Source organism: Odocoileus virginianus, chromosome 1, assembly GCF_023699985.2.
Source record: "Odocoileus virginianus isolate 20LAN1187 ecotype Illinois chromosome 1, Ovbor_1.2, whole genome shotgun sequence".
Classification (NCBI taxonomy): Eukaryota; Metazoa; Chordata; class Mammalia; order Artiodactyla; family Cervidae; genus Odocoileus; species Odocoileus virginianus.
The window spans coordinates 34,426,417-34,446,862 of record NC_069674.1 but is presented as its reverse complement, the minus strand read 5'-3'; the positions used below and the strand labels follow the sequence as shown (position 1 = coordinate 34,446,862).

At 39.0% G+C, this 20,446-nt stretch overlaps 1 protein-coding gene across 1 annotated transcript in view; it reads left to right on the top strand.

Annotated features, from left to right (window-relative positions):
* Positions 1 to 20,187, top strand: part of ANKRD7 (ankyrin repeat domain 7) — a 32,988-nt gene extending 12,801 nt beyond the window's left edge. The window contains exons 5-6 of the mRNA XM_070476230.1: positions 3,781 to 3,888; positions 19,631 to 20,187. Of these exons, the coding sequence (XP_070332331.1) occupies positions 3,781 to 3,888; positions 19,631 to 19,865 (343 nt within the window). The 3' untranslated portion in view covers positions 19,866 to 20,187. The remainder of the gene's footprint in view (positions 1 to 3,780; positions 3,889 to 19,630) is intronic.
* Positions 20,188 to 20,446: the final 259 nt, after the last annotated feature.

Genomic DNA, 20,446 nt, shown 5'->3' with positions numbered 1-20,446 from the left:
ATCTTGGGGACTCAGACACTGGGGCAGCCATTTTGGGGAGCTCATTCTATCACCTGGACACTGGTGCTGGCAAGCACCATTTTGGAATTCTCCCTCTGGCTTATTAGCCCCAGGACCCAGGGCAGCCCTGGCCCAGCGGTCTGCAGGCACCAGTGCTGGATGCCTCAGGTCAAGCTACTGCCTGGCCAGGGACACAGCCCCACCCACACCAGACAGGCTACTTGAAGGCCAACAGATATATAGATACAGATATAGCATATCGATTACAGTGTATAAGCGAGCTCTTCTTTCTTGAGGTTGTAAAATAACTTATTCATATATTCCTTATGGAATAAATATTTAAAATGAACAAGAAAAAGACAAACCAAAGACACCCCTGAGCCCACAGCTGTCCCTAGACAGGGCCATGCCCACAGAAAGCACAGACCCAGACCCACACTCCAGTGCATAGGCACTAGACCTGGGATTCCCCAGAGCCCTCCAGCTAGAGACCCTGGGATCCAGCTCCACCCACCAGTGGGTGGACACCAGCTGCAAGACAGCAGCAGCCCTGCAGTCTGCAGCCCAGGTCCACCCACTAGCAAGCATGCTTTAGTTTCGGGACAGACCTCACCCACCAGCATGCAGACAGCAGCCATAAGACAACCACAGCCCTGCAGCCTGCCAATCTGGCCTGTCCATCTGCTGTTTAACACAAGCCTGAGGACACCCTGGGCCCTGTGGCCAACTGTGTCAGGAAGTGGCCCCAGCCACCACCCACCATGAGCAGAGTGATTCGATACCAGCTCTGGGACTCCTGGACCCTGCAACCAGGCCCAAGGATCCAACTCTGCCCACCAGTAGACTGGCACTTGCCCCAGGACCTGGCTTTACCCAACAGCGGGGAGGCAAGAGCCCTGGGGTCTCCTGGACCCTGACTTCACCCGTAGGTTCCCCCAGAGTTCATTAGTTAGCTACCTCATAGCATGGCTCTGCCAACCAATGAGGCAGGGCCTGGCAACTAACCAGGCCAGGGGCCAACCAAGCCCAGCAGACTGCCCATAGTAATCAGTCTGCCACAATAGAAGGACCCATACACTCCACAAGGGGGGTACCCCTAGAGCATACAGCTCTGGTGCTAAGAGGGGAGCACACTTCTGGGGTGCACAGGCCTACAAAAGGCCACTTATCAAAGGAAATGTAACCAAACTACCAAATACATAAAAATAAAAACAGCAAGTTATGCAAAATGAGGTAAAAGGGAACATGCTCCAAGTGAAGGAACAAGGTAAAACCACAGAAGAGGAACTACGTGAAGGAGACAGGGAATCTACCTGAGAAAGATTTCAGGGTAGTGATTGTAACAGTGATCAGAGAACCTAGGGGAAGGATGCACAGACTGAGCAGTTAGAAGTTTTTAACAAGGAGTTAGAAAATATGGACCAACCAACCAGAGCTGAAGAATACACTGACTAAATTTAAAAATCCAGTAGAAGGAAATAATAGTAGACTAAATGTTGCAGGTCAGTGAGCTGGAAGATAGAGTTGAAGAAATCACTGATTCTGAACAGGAGAAAAAATGAGAGAGAGAGACAAATGATAATTTTAAGAGCTCTCTGGGACAACATTAAGCACACTAATATTCACATTATAGGGGTGCCATAAAGAGAAGAGAGAGAGATTAAGAGGCTGAGAACATACTTAAAGACATAATAGCTTAAAACTTACCTAACCTGGGAAAGGAAACAGCATCCAAGTCAAGGGAGGACAGAGTGTCCCATACAGGATTAACCCGAACAGGAACATCAAAACAGCTTAGTGAAAGTCGCTAGTTGTGTCTGACTCTTTGAGACCCCATGGACCATACAGTCCATGGAATTCTCCAGGCCAGAATACTGGAGTGGGTAGCCTTTCCCTTCTCCAGGGGATCTTCCCCACCCAGGGATTGAACCCAGGTCTCCCACGTTGCAGGCAAATTCTTTATCAGCTGAGCCACAAGGGAAGCCCCAAGACAGACTGAAATTAAAATGGCAAAAACTAAAGATAAAGGATAGTGGTGGTTGTTTAGTTGCTAAGTCGTGATTGACTCTTGTGAACCCATAGACTGTAGCCTGCCAGGCTCCTCTGTCCATGGGATTCTCCAGGCAGGAATACTGGAGTGGTTTGCCATTTCCTTCTCCAGGGTATCTCTCTGACCCAGGGATTGAACCTGTGTCTCCTGCATTGCAGTCAGACTCTACCTCTGAGCCACAGGGTAAGCCCAAGATAAGGGAAGCCCAAAGATAAAAAATATTTAAAAAATAGCAAGGGAATAGCAACAAGTTATATACCAGGGAACTCCCATAAATGACTCTTCAGCAGAAACTCTGCAGGCCAGAGGGGAGTGGCACAACATATTTAAAGTGATGAAAGGGAAAAATCTACAACCAAGATTACATGGTAAGGCTCTCATTCAGATTTGATGGAGAGATCAAAAGTTTTATAAACAAGCAAAAGGTAGAAGAGTTCAGCCCCACTAAACAGCTTTACAAGAAATGTTAAAGGAGCTTCTCTAAATGAAAAAGAAGAGGCCACAACTAGAAACATGAAAATTATGAAAGGAAAAAGCACATCAGTAATTTAAGTGTAAATGAATGACTATGGAATTTTTATCGTCTCAATATTACTTTAATATTTTTAGTGTTGAAAATTATAAGAGCATTATATTATTGTTCTTTTTCCAAAAAGGTAAGAGGGGACAGAGAGATAATAACTTCCTAACGACTAAGCAGTTACCTTTAGGATATGAGAACTATCAGCATTTATTAAAAAATGCAAATAAAGTTAAACTGCAGTCTAATGCCCTTATCCTCTTTTTTGTTTATACCTTTCTTTTGTGATGGGAACTGAGCTTTTTGTAATTGTGACTTCTGCTGGGTAACAGCTATTGCCTATCTGCAGCCTCTGGTTTTTGTCATCATTTGTTAGCTTGCTTTCCTGGTACATAGGGTCTACTACTTGGTAACCGTGGAAGCATAGAATGTGTTTCTCATATACATAGCTTTTTAAAAAAATAAGGAAAATGTCTCAAATGAGAGAATTATATTTAAATATTTGTTTTACAGTTAGCTTTAACCCATACATTGCCTCATTCCCGTCACTGAAATTCTGAAATCACATGCTTATTAATGAGTGGCTAGAATGGGCTCTTTTCAGGCATGGAGAAAAGGTTTCTTTTTTGCTAGCTATTGTTCAGTCTCAGACTGTGCATTGGGGTGGGCCCTAATGCTCTCTGACTGGTGTCCTTATAAAAGGAGATTAGGAATGCAGAGACACACAGAGGACAGCTCGGACAGTTATCTACTAGCCAAGGGGAGAGGCGTGTGACAGTCAGAGCCTTCCTGCGTGGCCCTCAGGGAGCCAGCCCTGCTGACACCTTGATCTTGGACTTCCAGTCTCCGGAATTGTGAGAAAATAAATTTCTGTTGTGTAAGCTACCCAGTCTGTGGTATTTTGTTACAGCAGCCCTAGCAATCTATATACCAAGTATAACCTAAAGCCACTTTTTCTACCTTGTGAGTGGTTTTTTGTGGTTACAGGAAGAAAAGAAGTGCCAGAGAATGGGAATATCTAAAATAAAAATGGTATCTATTGATGGAGTGACTTGAGGTTGTGGTCAGCAGTTGAGTGTACAATGTAATTGGGAAGGCATTATTAGCTAACAACCATTGTTTTCACTTGAGAATTATGTGTTATGAATTGAACTGAATATTTATGAATGTTGGAATTCATATATTTGTTATATTTTCTCTTTATGGATAGATATCATCAATTAATTGCTAACAATGAAAAGGAAAAAAAAGTTAAACAGATATCTAACTCTACAAACAACTTTGGACACGATATTCGATACAGAAGAACTGGAGGAAGGTGAGAATTTACAAATTGAACAAGTAGTTTTCCTTGTTGATTTTGATTTGTTTGGTTTTTAGGAAGGGACACCACTTTCGCAAATAATATATAAATTTGAAATTTTCTCCTATTTTGAAATGCTAAATATCTTAAGCACTATCCTTAAGACTATTAGTGATTAAAATGTTCTGACACTGTTGAGTGAAATGTAATATAAAAATATACTGAATAATTAAGACATTTTTATTTATTCTCTTGAATAGTTTAAAAAACACATTTCTGCATGAATATAGAGATTTCCAAAGATAGAAAACTATTAGTATACTTTTTATTTTATTCTAAAATTACTTCACATAAATACATTTGATATCAATTAATGGGGTTGCAAGGAGCTGGACACAACTCAGTGACTAAACTACTACTAATATAACATATACCTAATCATTCAGTTCCAGAGAAGGCAATGGCACCCCACTCCAGTACTCTTGCCTGGAAAATCCCATGGATGGAGGAGCCTGGTAGGCTGTGGTCCATGGGGTCCCTAAGAGTCGGACACGACTGACCTTTGTTGGAAAAGCAATGTCTCTGTTTTTTTAATATGCTGTCTAGGTTGTTCATAATTTTTCTTCCAAGGAGTAAGCATCTTTTAATTTCATGACTGCAATCACCATGTGCGGTGATTTTGGAGCCCAGAAAAATAAAGTCAGCCACTGTTTCCACTATTTCCCCATCTCTTTCCCATGAAGTGATGGGACTGGATGCCATGATCTTAGTTTTCTGAATGTTGAGCTTTAAGCCAACTCATTCACTCTCCTCTTAACTTTCATCAAGAGGCCCTTTAGTTCCTCTTCACTTTCTGCCATAAGGATAGTGTCATCTGCATATCTGAGGTTATTGATATTTCTCCTGGCAATCTTGATTCCAGCTTGTGCTTCTTCTAGCCCAGCGTTTCTCATGATGTACTCTGCATAGAAGTTAAATAAGCAGGGTGACAATATATAGCCTTGACGTACTCCTTTTCCTATTTGGAACCAGTCTGTTGTTTCCATGTCCAGTTCTAACTGTTGCTTCCTGACCTGCATACAGGTTTCTCAAGAGGCAGGGGGTCTGGTATGCCCCTCTCTTTCAGAATTTTCCAGTTTATTGTGATCCACATAGTCAAAGGCTTTGGCATAGTCAGTAAAGCAGAAATAGATGTTTTTATGGAACTCTCTTGCTTTTTCGATGACCCAGAGGATGTTGGCAATTTGATCTCTGGTTCCTCTGCCTTTTCTAAAACCAGCTGGAACATCTGGAAGTTCACGGTTCACATATTGCTGAAGCCTGGCTTGGAGAATTTTAAGAATTACTTTACTAGCGTGTGAGATGAGTGCAATTGTGTGGTAGTTTGAGCATTCTTTGGGATTGCCTTTCTTTGGGATTGGAATGAAAACTGACCTTTTTCAGTTCTGTAGCCACTGCTGAGTTTTCCAGATTTGCTGGCATATTGAGTGCAGCACTTTCACAGCATCATCTTTCACCTAATCATTACATAAAACTTAAAATTAAGTAACAGTATTTGGGAAGAATTTATGTATATTGGGAAGAATTATGTATATATTAAAATAATTTTTGGTGCTTATTTTAAAAATACATACAATTATTTAGGTCGTAAAACATAGCTTTTTGTGTATGTGTGTGAATATGTCTTATACTGACATATATATATATATATATTTAGAAATAACATTGGATAAACTAAAATACCATACATTTATTCTCTGTATTCACACAGCAACCACACTCCCACCTTACCATCCACTTAAACTTAAAAAAAAAAAAAAGGTCAGAGAGCGAGCCTGATGAGATCATATAAATATCACAAGTTATTTAAATACACTCTCTGTCCCCTCAAATGTGTAGATATGATAGGTGAATAAATTTAAAAGATAATTTCCCTAAATTCCCCTTTTGTCAACTTAATCTCATACACTCTCTCATGAAATTTTTGCCTTTTTGGACTCTTGATCTGCATCTTTATATCTTCCTCTGCTACAATCTCTCTTCTTTAATGTACAGAGAGCTATATATAAGGAATAAAGAATTTCTGTACTTTATACTTCATTTCTTTAGGGAAATAAAGCAGTAGAACCTTTAGAAACAACTCTCCTGCATTTCATGTATCTCCTGAGGGCAAACAATTCAAACCACCCTGAATCCTTTAACCCTGGCAATACACATTTTCAGTTTCTAGTGAAATTTTAATTTTTGTATGTGTCAAAGCATAACAGAAATATTAGGTCAAGAAATTATCAGAGAATACTGCAAAAGATGGCAAATTTAAAAAGTCATATTTTATCAGATGTAAAGGGGGTTACTTAATCATTTAAAAGTACTATAAAATTCAGAAGCACAAGTGCTAAACTATAATTGTGTTGTAGCTGAGGCATAGAATTTCAGAAATACACTTAGGAGTGAAAGTATCTGAACATAAATGAAGACATTAAAAATATCACTTGTTTTCTAGACATGTACACACATTTCTACAAATCCTTTGCTGCTGCCTTGGATTAGAAAAGTCTATTTTGGAAAAGCAGTTAAGTGAACTCTCACAGCATTTTTGCTGAGTAATCAATGAAGAGAAGTTTATTAAGTGGAGAGCTGTTTTCACCTTAGAAGATGTGAACAAATTTCAAAAGACAAATGTCTATATTGTGATTCATCAGTTGAAAAAAAACAATTTATATTCAGTAAATATGTAGAGAAAAACTTTTGGTCAAAATATTAAATGAAATATTAGTAAAAGTAACCTTTGCAATATACTGTGTTAAGCATTTATTAAACTGAACCTGAAACAGTCTCTCAGTTGTGTCTGACTCTGTGACCCCATGAGCAGTAGCCTGCCAGTCTCCTCTGTCCATGGGATTTCCCAGACAAGAATACTGGGGTGGGTTGCCATTTCCTTCTCCAGGGGATCTTCCTGACCCAGGGATCAAACCCAGGTCTTCTGCATTGCAGGCAGATTCTTTACCATCCGAGCCTTGTATTAGAACATTCAAATAAAGTGAAAATGTTGAATAAACTATAAATAATCCTGTGTAAATGGAAATTACACAGGACTTTAATTTATAAAGACTCTAATAATAAAGCCTTCTTGATTTTTTAGAAATACATATAAGTACATAGTACATATAAGTACATAGAAGTACATATAAGAAAATTTGGGTATTATATCAAAAGTGAAAGTTGCTCAGTCATGTCTGACTCTTTCTGATCTCATGGACTGTACAGTCCATGGAATTCTCCATGCCAGAATACTGGAGTGGGCAGCTGTATGGAATTTTGACATGGGGTATCTTGTTTAAAAAAAAAAAAAAACAACTAGATAGGATAGAGAAAGTAGTTTCATACATAATAAATGAATTTGTGTTTACTACCCACTGTTGGTGGCGGGGGGAATACATACTTTAAAACTATGTTGTAGAGCAGATATAGTACAACACTATTTGACTTGAGTTTAATTGCCAGCTTTTATTGTTTTTAATTCTCCTAAGTATTTAAAATCTTAGAATGTTATTATACTGAGAATTCCTTTCTAGTGTGCCTGGTAATATCTAAAATAGAGCATATATTTACTCTTCCTTTAGGAAGTTAAATGACAGAAAACACCTATTTAATATATATATCCAACTTTAGGTGAATATTTAAATTTCCTCTAGGCAGCCATATAAGCAAACTACTTTTCTCACTCATGTAGACAACCTTGGAGGCACACATTTCTTTATGATTGAACTCTTCAACCTTCATCCTTCTCCTTCTCATCCTAACCCAAATAGGGTGATGCCATAAGTTGTGCAGATTTAGGCCATCCACTTGGAGGGAAAAGGTAGAACTGGCTAAACCATGTGCCCTGACACAGCTCTGTGCCAAAGGAAGAAAGGGCACATTTTTTCAGTTTTCAAGGGTATTTCTAATGGGTTAGGGGTGGCCCTGTCTTAGCTCCATCATAACTTTTGCTGAATTTGTTCCCTTGGTTATCTCTCTAAAACTATAGCCTCTGCAGGCATTTGTAGTCTCCTGGGCTGCCCTGCTGTCTTCCAAAAACCCTTGGACCATCTCTTTGCCTGGACTACTGATCCAACTTGTTTGAACCTCATTTCCATATAAAACAAGTCCTTCCCAGTTTTGATTGTGGCTATCATCTTCTTGTGTTTTTTCTAGTCTTCTGTTGTTAAAGAGTCACTTCCTGTGCTCATTGATTCCACTCACAGCCCCTCTGCTCCTTAGTTTTTCAACTTTTCTTACTGCTACATTCCTGAATTACCATCATGGAACACAAACTATAGGAACTTGGGCAAGAATCTTAATCTTAACCTTTCTGAACTTGTTTCCTCATCTGAAAAACTTATTGTGAAAGTAAATGAGAATGAAATTATTCAGCACAGTAGCTGATAAAGAGTTGTTGCTTATAAAAATGTTAGTGTATTTTCCTTTAACTTTGGGTTGAATAAATAAAGCTGTAACCACTTTCTTTTTTCTTCTACTGGTTTTCTTATTCTCTTGGGATTACTTTTCCAGTTCCGTGCAGACCTTAATATAAAACTCACCATACACCCTGACTTTCACCAGATTTCATGTGACATCAGATTTTTCATTATTTTCCTACTTCGACTATAGAGTTTTAGCATATTGTGTAGTAGATTGTAGAGCTTCCCTGGTGGTGCAGTGGTAAAGAATCCCCCTGCCAATGCAGGAGACTCACATTTGATTCCTGGGTCAGGAAGATCCCCTAGAGAAAGGATTGGCAACCTTCTTCAGTGTTCTTGCTTGGGACATCCCATGGACAGAGGAGCCTGGTGGGCTATAGTTCATGGGGTTGCAAAAAGAGTTGGACGCAACTTAGCAACTAAACATATGATAATATTGTTCAGCAAATATCCACTCTTTCTCCCTGACCCTATTTCCTTTCAAACTGACTTGGTTTGACCATGTGACTTCCGTGGATGGGAGTGACAGGTTGCCTTTTTCTTGCAGAAGCCCATCACCCTCTTTCACTCTTATCATCCTCCATAAGAACATCATGCTTAGATAGCAGCTACCTCTTCAGCCTGGGTCCCAGCATGAGACACAGTGCAGATCTGCACTAAAGCCTAGCTGATGCCAGGAACCTAGGTAGGCCCCATAGGGCCACAGCCAACATTCAGAAGTGAGAAATAACTTCATTTTTCAGGCCACTGGGACTTTGGGGTTGTTTATTATCCCAGAAAAAAGTTGACTAATAAACAAATATTTATTTGTTTATTAATATTAATATGGGAGACGGTCATAGCATGTAGCTCCTGGCATTTCATTCACACAGGCCTCAGGACATGTACTCTGTGTCCTATTCCCGGATTCCACATCCCATCTCCCCCATTTGTCTCATAGCAGCTCAGTCATGCATCTCCTCATTGATCTCTTTTATTATGCTGGATTATTTTTTTCTTGCCAGTGAAACTTGGAAAAGACTTGTTACTTCCACAGTGTACATCCCTAGGAAAGACTGAAGGCTCAAGGAGAAGGGGGTGGCAGAGGATGAGATGGTTGGATAGCATCCTCGACTTAATGGGCATGAATTTGAGCAAACTCTGGGAGATAGTGGAGGACAGAGGAGCCTGGTGTGCTGCAGTCCATGGGGTCGCACAGAGTCAGACATGACTTAGCAACTGAACTGCAATAGCAATGTGCTTATCCAAGTAAGTGTGTGCTGCATGCTAAGTTGCTTCAGTTGTGTTTGACTCTGTGTAACCCTATGGACTGCAGCCTGCCAGGCTCCTCTGTCCATGGGATTCTCCAGGCTAGAGTACTGGAGTGGGTTGTCATGCCCTCCTCTTTCAAGGGATATTCTCAACCCAGGAATCAAACCTGTGTCTCTTATGTCTCCTGCATTGGCAGGTGGGTTCTTTACCACTAATGGTCCAGGCCTTTCTCCACAAGCAATTATTTTATCAGTTACAAGGAATTTTCATTATGTGTAACATCAGATGAATGCTTTTATCTTGCAATCTTTTCTGAGATACAAGTGAATCTTACTCAGGTTTAGGTAATTACCATCTCACTTTAAAATAAATACCTGACATTTCTTTTCTAAGGAGTTGTATTAGTTTCTTATTGTTGCAGCGAATTACCACAAATACAGTGGCTTAAAACACCACAGATTTTTTTTTTTTGTCCGACAGTTCTGGAGGTCCAAAGTCCAAATGGATTTCACGAGGCTAAAATCAAGATAACAGAATGCATTCCTTTCTGGAGGTTCTAGGGGAGAATCTGTTCCCTTGTCTTTTCTGTCTTCCAAGTGCTGCCCACATTTCTTGGTTCCTGACTGCCAGAAATCGAATTAATCTTTCCTCTGCTTTTATCTCACATCTGACTCTCTTTCCTCCCTATATGAACTTGTATATTTGCTTGGGTCCAATCTTGTGGAGAACTACTTTTTGATGATAGCCATTCTATCAGTTGTGAAGTGGTATCTCATTTTGATCTGCATTTTCCTGATGCTTAATGATATAAAGCCTCTCTTCATGTACCTGATGGCCATTGGTATGTTCTTTGAAAAACTGTCTATTCAGTTCCTATGCCCATTTTTTACTCAGGTTGTTAGCTTTTTTACTCTTGAGTTGGATAAATTCTTCATCTATTAACTCATCAGATACATGATTTATAAATATATTGTCCCATTCATTTTGTTGATCGTTTCTTTTGCTGTGCAGAAGATTTTTCGTTTGATGCATTCCCACTTGTTTATTGATTTTCGTGAATATCTGACATATGAAGGCCACTGACTGATTATTTGTCACTTTATTGCATATGATAAGAGTATGCTGAGATAATTAAATTTGTTTCAATAGATCTTATGTCAGTGATTCTTTGTAGTAATTGACTCTACCCCTAATAATATATTAATCCTTCACTGAACTGTTGTTATTTGAATATTTTCTCTTCTTATGGTCATTAATATTTCCCCTGTATGCAAAGATTTTACTTATAAAGTGATTCTAGTGTTTTAAAATCTAGATAATTTTACTCACAGTGGGGCTCATGTATATTTTTATTTTATTTATTACTACTTCAGTGATTAATAATTATGAACTTATTGCTCAGTCCCCATGACTGAGAAATATTTCCTTTGTATAACTATTCTTCTATTTATTTTTGTTTGTTTCTGATTCATAAATAATTATAAGGGAATAGGAATTTGGAGGGATTTTTTTTCTGGATAAAGATTTTATCTTTATGGATCTTTCTTTCTGGATAAAGATTTTAGGTGGTTTTAGGATATTTTATTTTGTACTTGCTTCATTTTTAAGACACAAAAAGTCTGTCTTTTGTTTATAATAAGATATATAATTTTAAAGGAAATCAACCCTGAATATTCACTGAAAGGACTGATGCTGAAGCTAAAGCTCCAACACTTTGGCCAGGTGATGCAAAGAGCCAGCTCACTGGAAAAGACCTTGATGCTGGCAAAGACTGAAAGCAAAACGAGAAGGCAGCAGCAGAGGATGAAATGGTTAGATAGCACGATCAACACAATGGACATGAATCTGAGCAAACACCGGGAGGTAGTGAAGGACAGGGGAGCCTGGTGTGCTGCAGGCCATGGGTTCCCAAAGAGTCCGACAAGACAGTGACTGAACAACAATAAAGATAGTTTTATAAAATCTGTTTTCTGTTGTCAGTCTCCTCATGAAATTGTTTGCCATCTAGTGGACAATCTAAATACTGCTTAGTTTTGTAAGACAGGGTTCTATGTAGAGTATCGAGAGAGAGAGAGAGAGAGAGAGAGAGGAAATTAATCAGAGGTGTTCTGGGGCAAAATCTCAATAAGTCAAAAGATGTAATACGTTTATAGATGGAAAGACTCAACATAGTAAAAATGAAAGTTCTTTTGAAGTAGATGCAGGTTTAGTGCCATCTAATCAATATCCAAGCGAGATTTTTTTTATAGGTAGAGACAAGATTCTAAAATTTATATGGAAAGACAAAGGAAGTAGAATAGCTAAAACAATTTTGCCAAAAGAATAAAGTGTGAAGAATCATTCACCTGATTTAAGAACTTTTTATATAGCTACAGTAATCAAGACTCTGTGGTACGGATGGAGAGAGAGAAATATAGAGCAATGGAAGAGAAGGGAGAACAGGGAAATAGACCCACATGAATATAGCTGACTTTTGACAAAGTTGTAAAAGCAATGCAATGGATAACCTTTTTAAAAATTGATACTGGAGCAATTGGACATCCATAGGCAAAAAAATAAATATTGCCTCAACTTTCACACCTTATATGAAAATAAACTAAAAAATAGGTAGTGAATTAAATATAAGATGTAAAGCATAAACATTTTAGGAGAAAAAAGAGAGGAGAAAAACTTTGTTCTCTAGGACTGGATAGAATTTTTAGGCCTGACACCAAAAGCATGGTATATAAAAGGAAAAATTGATAAATTAGACTTCATAAAAGTTTCACACTTTTATGTGCAAGTGCAAGAAGTGCAAGACTCTTCTTTAACCTCTGTTTAGGACTAAAGTAAGCTACAATCTGGAAGAAAATATTTACAAACTTCATATCTGACAAAACACTATTGTATCTAGAATTTATATAGAACTCCTATCTCTACAGCTTTTTAAAAAAGCAATTCAGTCAGAAAAAGGATGAAATACATGAAAATAACATTTCACTAAAGAGGAGATACAGATGGGAAATAAGCACATGAAAATATTTTCAACATCATTAGGGAAATGCAAATTTAAACTACAACAAGATACCATTATACATCTATCAGAATGGCTAAAATAAAAAACAGTCAATGTCAAGTGCTGGTTAGGATACAGAGAAATTGGATCACTCATACATTGCTACTGGGAATGTAGAATGGAAGAGACACTCTGGAAAATAACTTAGTTGTTTCCTTAAATACTAAACATGTAACTACTATACAAACCAGCAATGGCACTCCTGGGCATTTATCCCAGAGAAGTTGAGACTTATGTTCACACCAAAATCTGTACACAAATGTTCATACAGCTTTATTTGTGATAGTTCCAAACTGGGAACAACCTAGGTGTCCTTCAAGGGGTAGGGTGAATGGTTAAATAAATTGTGATACATCCAAATCAAGGGATACTATTCAGTGGTAAAACAGAATGAACTGTTGACATATGTATATAGTACAATATGGGTGAGTTTCCAGAGAATTATGCTGACTGAAAAAGCCAGTCCTCCAAGATTGCATACTGTATGAGTCCATTTATATAACAGTCTTTAAATGCAAACTTATACAAATAAAGAACAGGTTGCAAGAGGTTAGGGAGGTACTGTGGGTGTGTGAAGAAAGTGGGTGTGGCTATAAAAATGCCACATAAGGTATCTGTGATGATGAAAATGTTTTATACCTTGCTGCTATCAATGTCAATATCTTGGTTATTAAAGTACAGTGGGAAACCAGAGTACAGGATAAATAAGACCTCTCTATTATTTTTTACAACTGCATGTGAAATGATGATGATCTGCAAATTAAAAGTTTAATTAAAATATATACATATAAAAATAATTCCTAGGGTAAAGTGCACTACTTTGAAAGTATGAGTACTTAAGAAATCATTGTTTATTTCTTAAGGAATCAAGACTATCTCTTCCAGTCTCATATAAATTTGATTCACTGAAGTTTTTATGTCCTTGAAACCTCTAACTATTCTATACACTTGAAGAGTTGGGCTCTGTTCAATATGTACGATGTTCCTATTTCTCCACAGACATGCAATTTGTTACTAACATACTATTATTAGAATAGAATTCTGACAAAGATGTATTTATTTTTCTAAACAATAGGTGGCATATGAGTTTTGCAAATAAAACTGGTGATTCATCCTCTTGTAGCAGGAAATATAATTGTATTTTTCAAACTAATTTAAGTTTAATTTACACACAGGCACACCTCAGAGATATTGGGGATTCAGTTCCAGACCACCTCAACAAAGCAAATGTGGCAATTAAGCAAATCACACAGCTGTTTTAATTTCCCAGTATATAAAAAATTAAATTTATACTTTATGAAGAGTACAATAGCATTATGTCTAAAAAAAAGTATGTACCTTAATTTTAAAAATAATTTATTGATAAAAAAATGCTAACCATCATCTGAGCCTTCAATACATCAAAGACCACAGATCACAGGTCACCATAATGAATAAAATGATAATCAAAAGCTTGAAATATTGTGAGAATTACCTAAATGTGATGCAGAGACATGAAGTGAGCAAATGTTGTTGGAAAAATGGTTCCAATAGATTTGACAGAGAGTTGACATAAACCTTTCATTTTAAAAATGAATCATCTGCAAAGTATAAGAAAAGAGGTATTCCCCAAATATGCTAAAAAAAATCACTAATTATTAGAGAAATACAAATCAAAACTACAATGAGGTATCACCTCACACTGGTCAGAATCAGTTTAGTTCAGTTGACTCTTTGCGACCACATGGACTGCAGCATGCCAGGCTTTCCGGTCCGTCACCAACTCCTGGAGCTTGCTCAAACTCATGTCCATTGAGTCCTTGATGCCATCCTATCTTGTCCTCTGTTCTCCCCCTCTCCTCCTGCCTTCAGTCTTTCCCAGCATCAGGGTCTTTTCTAATGAGTCAGCCCTTCACATCAGGTGGCAAAAATGTTGGAGCTTCAGTTTCAACATCAGTACTTCCAATGAATATTCAGGACTGATCTCCTTTAGGATGGACTGGATGGATCTCCTTGCTGTCCAAAGGACTCTCAAGAGTCTTCTCCAACACCACACTTCAAAAGCATCAATTCTTCAGTGCTCAGCTTTCTTTATGATCACCTCTTATGTCCAAACATGACTACTGGAAAAAGCATAGCTTTGACTAGATGGAACTTTGTCAGTAAAGTAATGTCTCTGCTTTTTAATATGCTGTCTAGGTTGGTCATAGCTTTTCTTTCAAAGAGCAATTGTCTTTTAATTTCATGGCTGAAGTCACCATATGAAGTGATTTTGGAGACCAGGAAAAAGTCTGTCACTGTTTCCATTGTATCCCCATCTATTTGCCATGGAGTGATGGGACCAGATGCCATGATCTTTGTTTTTTGAATGTTGAGTTGTAATCCAGCTTTTTCTCTCTCCTCTATCACTTTCATCAAGAGGCTCTTTAGTTCTTCTTTGCTTTCTGTCATAAGGATGGTGTCATCTGCATATCTGAGGTTATTGATATTTCTCCTGGCAATCTTGATTCCAGCTTGTGCTTCATCCACTCCAGAATTTCACATGATGTAATATGCATACAAGTTAAATAAGCAGGGTGACAATATGCAGCCTTGACATACTCCTTTCCCAAGTTGGAACCAGTTTGTTGTTCCATGTCCAGTTCTAACTGTTGCTTCTTGACCTGCGTACAGATTGGTCTGGCATTCCCATCTCTTTAAGAATTTTCCATAGTTTGTTGTGATCCACACAGTCAAAGGCTTTAGCGTAGTCAATGAAGCAGAGATTTTTCCTTGAATGCTCTTGCTGTTTCTATGATCTAAATAGTCAGAATGGCCATCATCAAAAAATCTACAAACAATAAATATTGGAGAGGGTATGAAGAAAAGGGAACCCTCCTATGCCTATTGGTTGGAATGCTAACTGGCACAGTCACTATGGAGAACATAATGGAGGTTCCTTAAACAACTAAGAATAGAGATACCATATTATCCAGCAATTCCGTTCCTGAGCATATACCTGGAAAAAAGCATAATTAAAAAGGATATATGCACCCAATATTCTTGCAGCACTATTTACAATGGCCAGGACATGAAAGCAACCTAAATGTCCACTGATAGATAATTGAATAAAGATGTGGTACATATATACAGTGGCATATTATTCAGCCATAAAAAGAAGGAAATAATACCTTTTGCAGCAACATGAATGGATGTGGAGATTATCATACTGAATGAAGTAAGTCTGACAAAGGCAAATATCATATCACTTATATGTGGAATCCAATAAAAGGGTACAAATGACCTTATCTATAAAGCAGAAATAGTTACAGATGTAGAAAATCACAAACATATGGGGGTAAGTGGGGGGAGAGTGGGAGGGATAAATTGGAACATTGGGATTGACATATATACACTACTATATATAAAATTAATAACTAATAATGACCTATTATATAGCACAGGGAATCTACTCAATACTCTGTAGTGGTGTATATGGGAAAATAATCTTAAAAAAAGTGGATATATGTATATGCATAACTGATTAACTTTGCTATACACCTGAAACTAACACTACATTGTAAATCAACTATACTCCAATAAAATTTTTTTTTAAAAATTGCTAAAAGCACAATAAAAAGGGGGTATGCTAGTATGTACTTCTCCTCATAGCTTATAATACACTTAAAAATATCAGTTAACTGAAAGAAGACACCTATTTTTTCCAAAATTAATGCTGGGAGTTTTACTACTTCTTTGGGGAAATATATGAAAATAACATCTAGACTTCATAATGCAATATTATGTTCCTTTGAATATATTATAGTTTATACATTGTATGAGAATACTCTTTTTCTCTCAAAATCATACTGGAAGTTTTAATTAAAATCTAGTAAATTCTAATGCATATCAAATGTTAACTTTTCTAATTGTAGTTAATATTATTCAGATACGTAGAAAAATTTCAAGCAAGTATTCAATATATGAATAATACATCACTTTATTATCTAATAAAATTTATATTATGAACTTTGACTACTTTGTTATATCATTGGCAGCAAACATTTTCTTCCCTTTAGAGTTGAAACTTACTTGGGGGCTATTTTAAGCCTGAGGAGCCACTGGTCGGTGAGATTAATCATTTCCTACTGCCTTGAGGTGTTCAGTTTTTGGCTACTTATACCTCAGTTTAAAAAAAAATAAGCCTAGAAGCCTCTTTGTTATTTGTTAGTTATAAACTCACAGATGTATTGAGAGCTGTCGACTTTATTCTTTCCTAAGAACCCCAGCCTATATTGTTCTATATATATTTGTATTTTATGTTGTCATTCTTTCATGGTACCTGCTTGCACATAACCATTCATGGGAGGCCATGGAGAAAGTCACCTTCCAGCCTCACCATGAGTATTTGAGTCCTGGCCTTCAGCATAACATAATAAAAGTCTAAACCCTGACAATGAGAGGTAGAAGCAATCTGAGATTTTCCCCTGAGAGACTGGGCTTGAATGCATACCCTTCCATTTTTGAGCTCTGAAACCAAGACTAGGTCTCTAAAGCTAAGCCTCAATTTCATCTACAACAAGATCTGTTGTAAGAATTAAAGTTAAATAATATATATATGTAAGCTATTCTATAACAGGAGCCTTATTTTTTGATGTTCATTAGAAAATAAAAAATTTTTAAATGAATTCAACTTATAAACTCAAGCTATTTTTAGAAGAGTGTTAACTATAAATTTCTAGTAATATCTAGCTAGCAGTTGTCAATTACAGGAAATTTAAAAAGAAAGGCACTAAAAAGGTGGAAGAAAAAAATTTTTTTTCCACTTCAGAACTTAGTGCTCAGGGTAGAACGTGTTCTGTATTGTCACAGTCTCACCCTGCCTGATCCAAATATTGCTTTAAGATCTCTGAGTTGGGAAAAGCAGAAGCTGTCATGAAGAGGGCTTATTTTCCCAAGAGAAGGTGGAGACAGACTTTAGGAGAGATAAGCAGTGGTGGAAGGGCTTTGGCACTCTGAGCAGTGTGTTGAGGGAGAGGGCCTATCAATACTGCATCAAGGATGTGAATGCATAGCTTAAAAAGTTAAACTGAGACATCATCTCACAGCAATACACTATCATATCATAGTCAAACACTGTCAGTTATTTATTTTTGTGGGGTTATATGAATACATCTTATCTCTGGAAGGACAGACTTTTGAGTAGTGGTGCTTTATATTTTTGTGTCTCATAGAGTCTCTAGTACTATAATATATAACATGATTCTATAATAGGTAATAAATAATGACTGAAATTAGCCTTTTCATTTATAAAAATAAATTCTTAAACTATGCATATAGATTACAAAGTTGTTTTTATTTAACTCTGAAGTTCTATTTTATATCAGGTTTTACTTTTATATTCTTCAAGAATTTATTGTCACTAAAGCTTTTATTGAGTTATTTATTTTCTATAAACTCAATACAGAGATAGGGAGGCCCCTAACTGTATTTTTCTACTTGAGGTGGCTGGTATCTTTAAGATATGTTTGTAGAGGGGGTGGTCCCAAGATGGCAGAGTAATAGGATGGGGAGACCACTTTCTCCCCCACTAATTCATCAAAAGATCATTTGAATGCTAAGCAACTTCCACAAAACTTCTGAACGCTGGCGGAGGACACTAGGGCCCCAGTATTGCAGCCCATTCTCTTCGAAAGGAGGTGGGACAAAATATAGAAGACAAAAAGAGAGACAACAGAACTAGCGATGGAGTTCCTACCTGGGAAGGGAGTCCTGAAGGAGGAGACGTTTCCAAACAGCAGGAACCCCTCTCACTGGTGGGTTTGTGGGGAGTTTTGGAATCTCAGAGGGCAACATAACCTGGGGTGGGGGTGGGGGTGGGGGGGTGGAAACCCACAGAATAGGTGCCTAACCACAACTCCCAGTGGAGAAGCAGCCCAGACACTCATGTCTGCCACCAGGGGATGGGCAGGGAGGTGCGAGAGAACTTTCCTGCAAAAGGTTCTAACCTAACGTGCAGCCTGGCCTGCTCACAGGACAAAGGATTGAGAGAAAACCAGAGGAGAGCTAGCCAGCTGAATACAGGGCCCTCCCCCGCGCTGGAGGCAGAGAGGCATGCATGCGACAGCCAGAGCTGGCAGGCAAGGGGCAATCTCAGCCCCAGAGACCAGAATCCTCCACCAAACTGTGAGCAGGCTCCCAGTTGCTAACCACGTCTTCCTGGAATCCTGGCTGGCTGACATCTGCCAGGAGGGTCGCAGCCTGAGATCAGCTCCCCAGAGGAGACACAGGCATACCTGAGACGGTGCTCTCGCGACCTGCCAGGAAACCGAACGGCCAGGACTGGGGAGGTGATTAAGACACACGGTCCGCCTGGGACAGTGCGCTCGCCAAGCACCTGGTCGTCTGAGCTGGGAAGGGAGCGAAACACACTCCCCGCTGAGTCTGTGCCTTTGAGGAGCACCCGAGAACCTGAACCTGAGCATCGTAGACCGAGGAAGTGCGCAAAACACGGGGCCCGCTTGGGACAGTACCCCTGCAGAGCAACCTGCAGCCTGAGCAGTGTCGATATGGAAAGCACACGCTGCTGTGAGCTGGGGCAAGCCCAGTGCGGCCCAGACACTGTGAGCACTCCCCTCACACGCCAGTGATATTCGTTTGCAGTGTTTCTTCTGCCCCACAGCACAACTGAACCAGTGAGTCTAAATAAGTGACCACTTTTGCCCCCTTTTTTCAGGGCAGAAGTTAGACACTGAAGAGGCTTGCAAATAGAAGGAGCCAAAATAAACAAAGAACTGCTCTGGAAGTGACTAGTGCGACAGATTAAAAACCCTGTAGTTAACATTGACTAAGCATTGGAAGGGGCTTACAGACCTTGAGAAGAAGTACAAGCTGGAACAAGCAACTATCTGAAACTAAACTGACCCCACACTGCCCACAACAGCTCCAGAGACATTCCTAGATATATCTTTACTATTATCATTTAAAAAATTTTAAAGTTCTTTATTACTACTTTAATTTTCATTGACAGAGAGCACCAGGCTGCGATGGCGCAGGAGCGGCTGAGAGGAGCTACCCCACCTCCGAGGTCAGGGGCAGCGGCTGAAAGGACCTACCAAATGCCTGAGGCCAGGGGCGGCGGCCAAGAGGAGCTAACCCATGTCCAAGGAGCCCTGGTTGCGTGGGCACAGGGGGGCCGAGAGGAGCTACTGCATGTTCAAGGTCAGGAGGGGCACTCGCGAGGAGATACTCCTGGTCTAAGTTAAGGAGCAGCGGCTGCACTTTGCTGGAGCAGCGGTGAAGAGATACCCCGCGTCCAAGGTAAGGAAAACCCAAATAAGACGGTAGGTGTTGTGAGAGGGCATCAGAGGGCGGGCACACTAAAACCATAATCGCAGAAAACTAGCCAATCTGATCACAGGACCACAGCCTTGTCTAACTCAGTGAAACTAAGCCATGCCATGTGGGGCCACCCAAGACGGACAGGTCATGGTGGAAAGGTCTGACAGAATGTGGTCCACTGGAGAAGGGAATGGCAAACCACTTCAGTATTCTTGCCTTGAGAACCCCATGAACAGTATGAAAAGGCAAAATGATAGGATACTGAAAGAGGAACTCCCCGTCAGTAGGTGCCCAATATGCTACTGGAGATCAGTGGAGAAATAACTCCAGAAAGAATGAAGGGATGGAGTCAAATAAAAAACAATACCCAGTTGTGGATGTGACTGGTGATAGAAGCAAGGTCCGATGCTGTAAAGAGCAATATTGCATAGGAACCTGGAATGTTAGGTCCATGAATCAAGGCAAATTGGAAGTGGTCAAACAGGAGATGGCAAGAGTGAACATA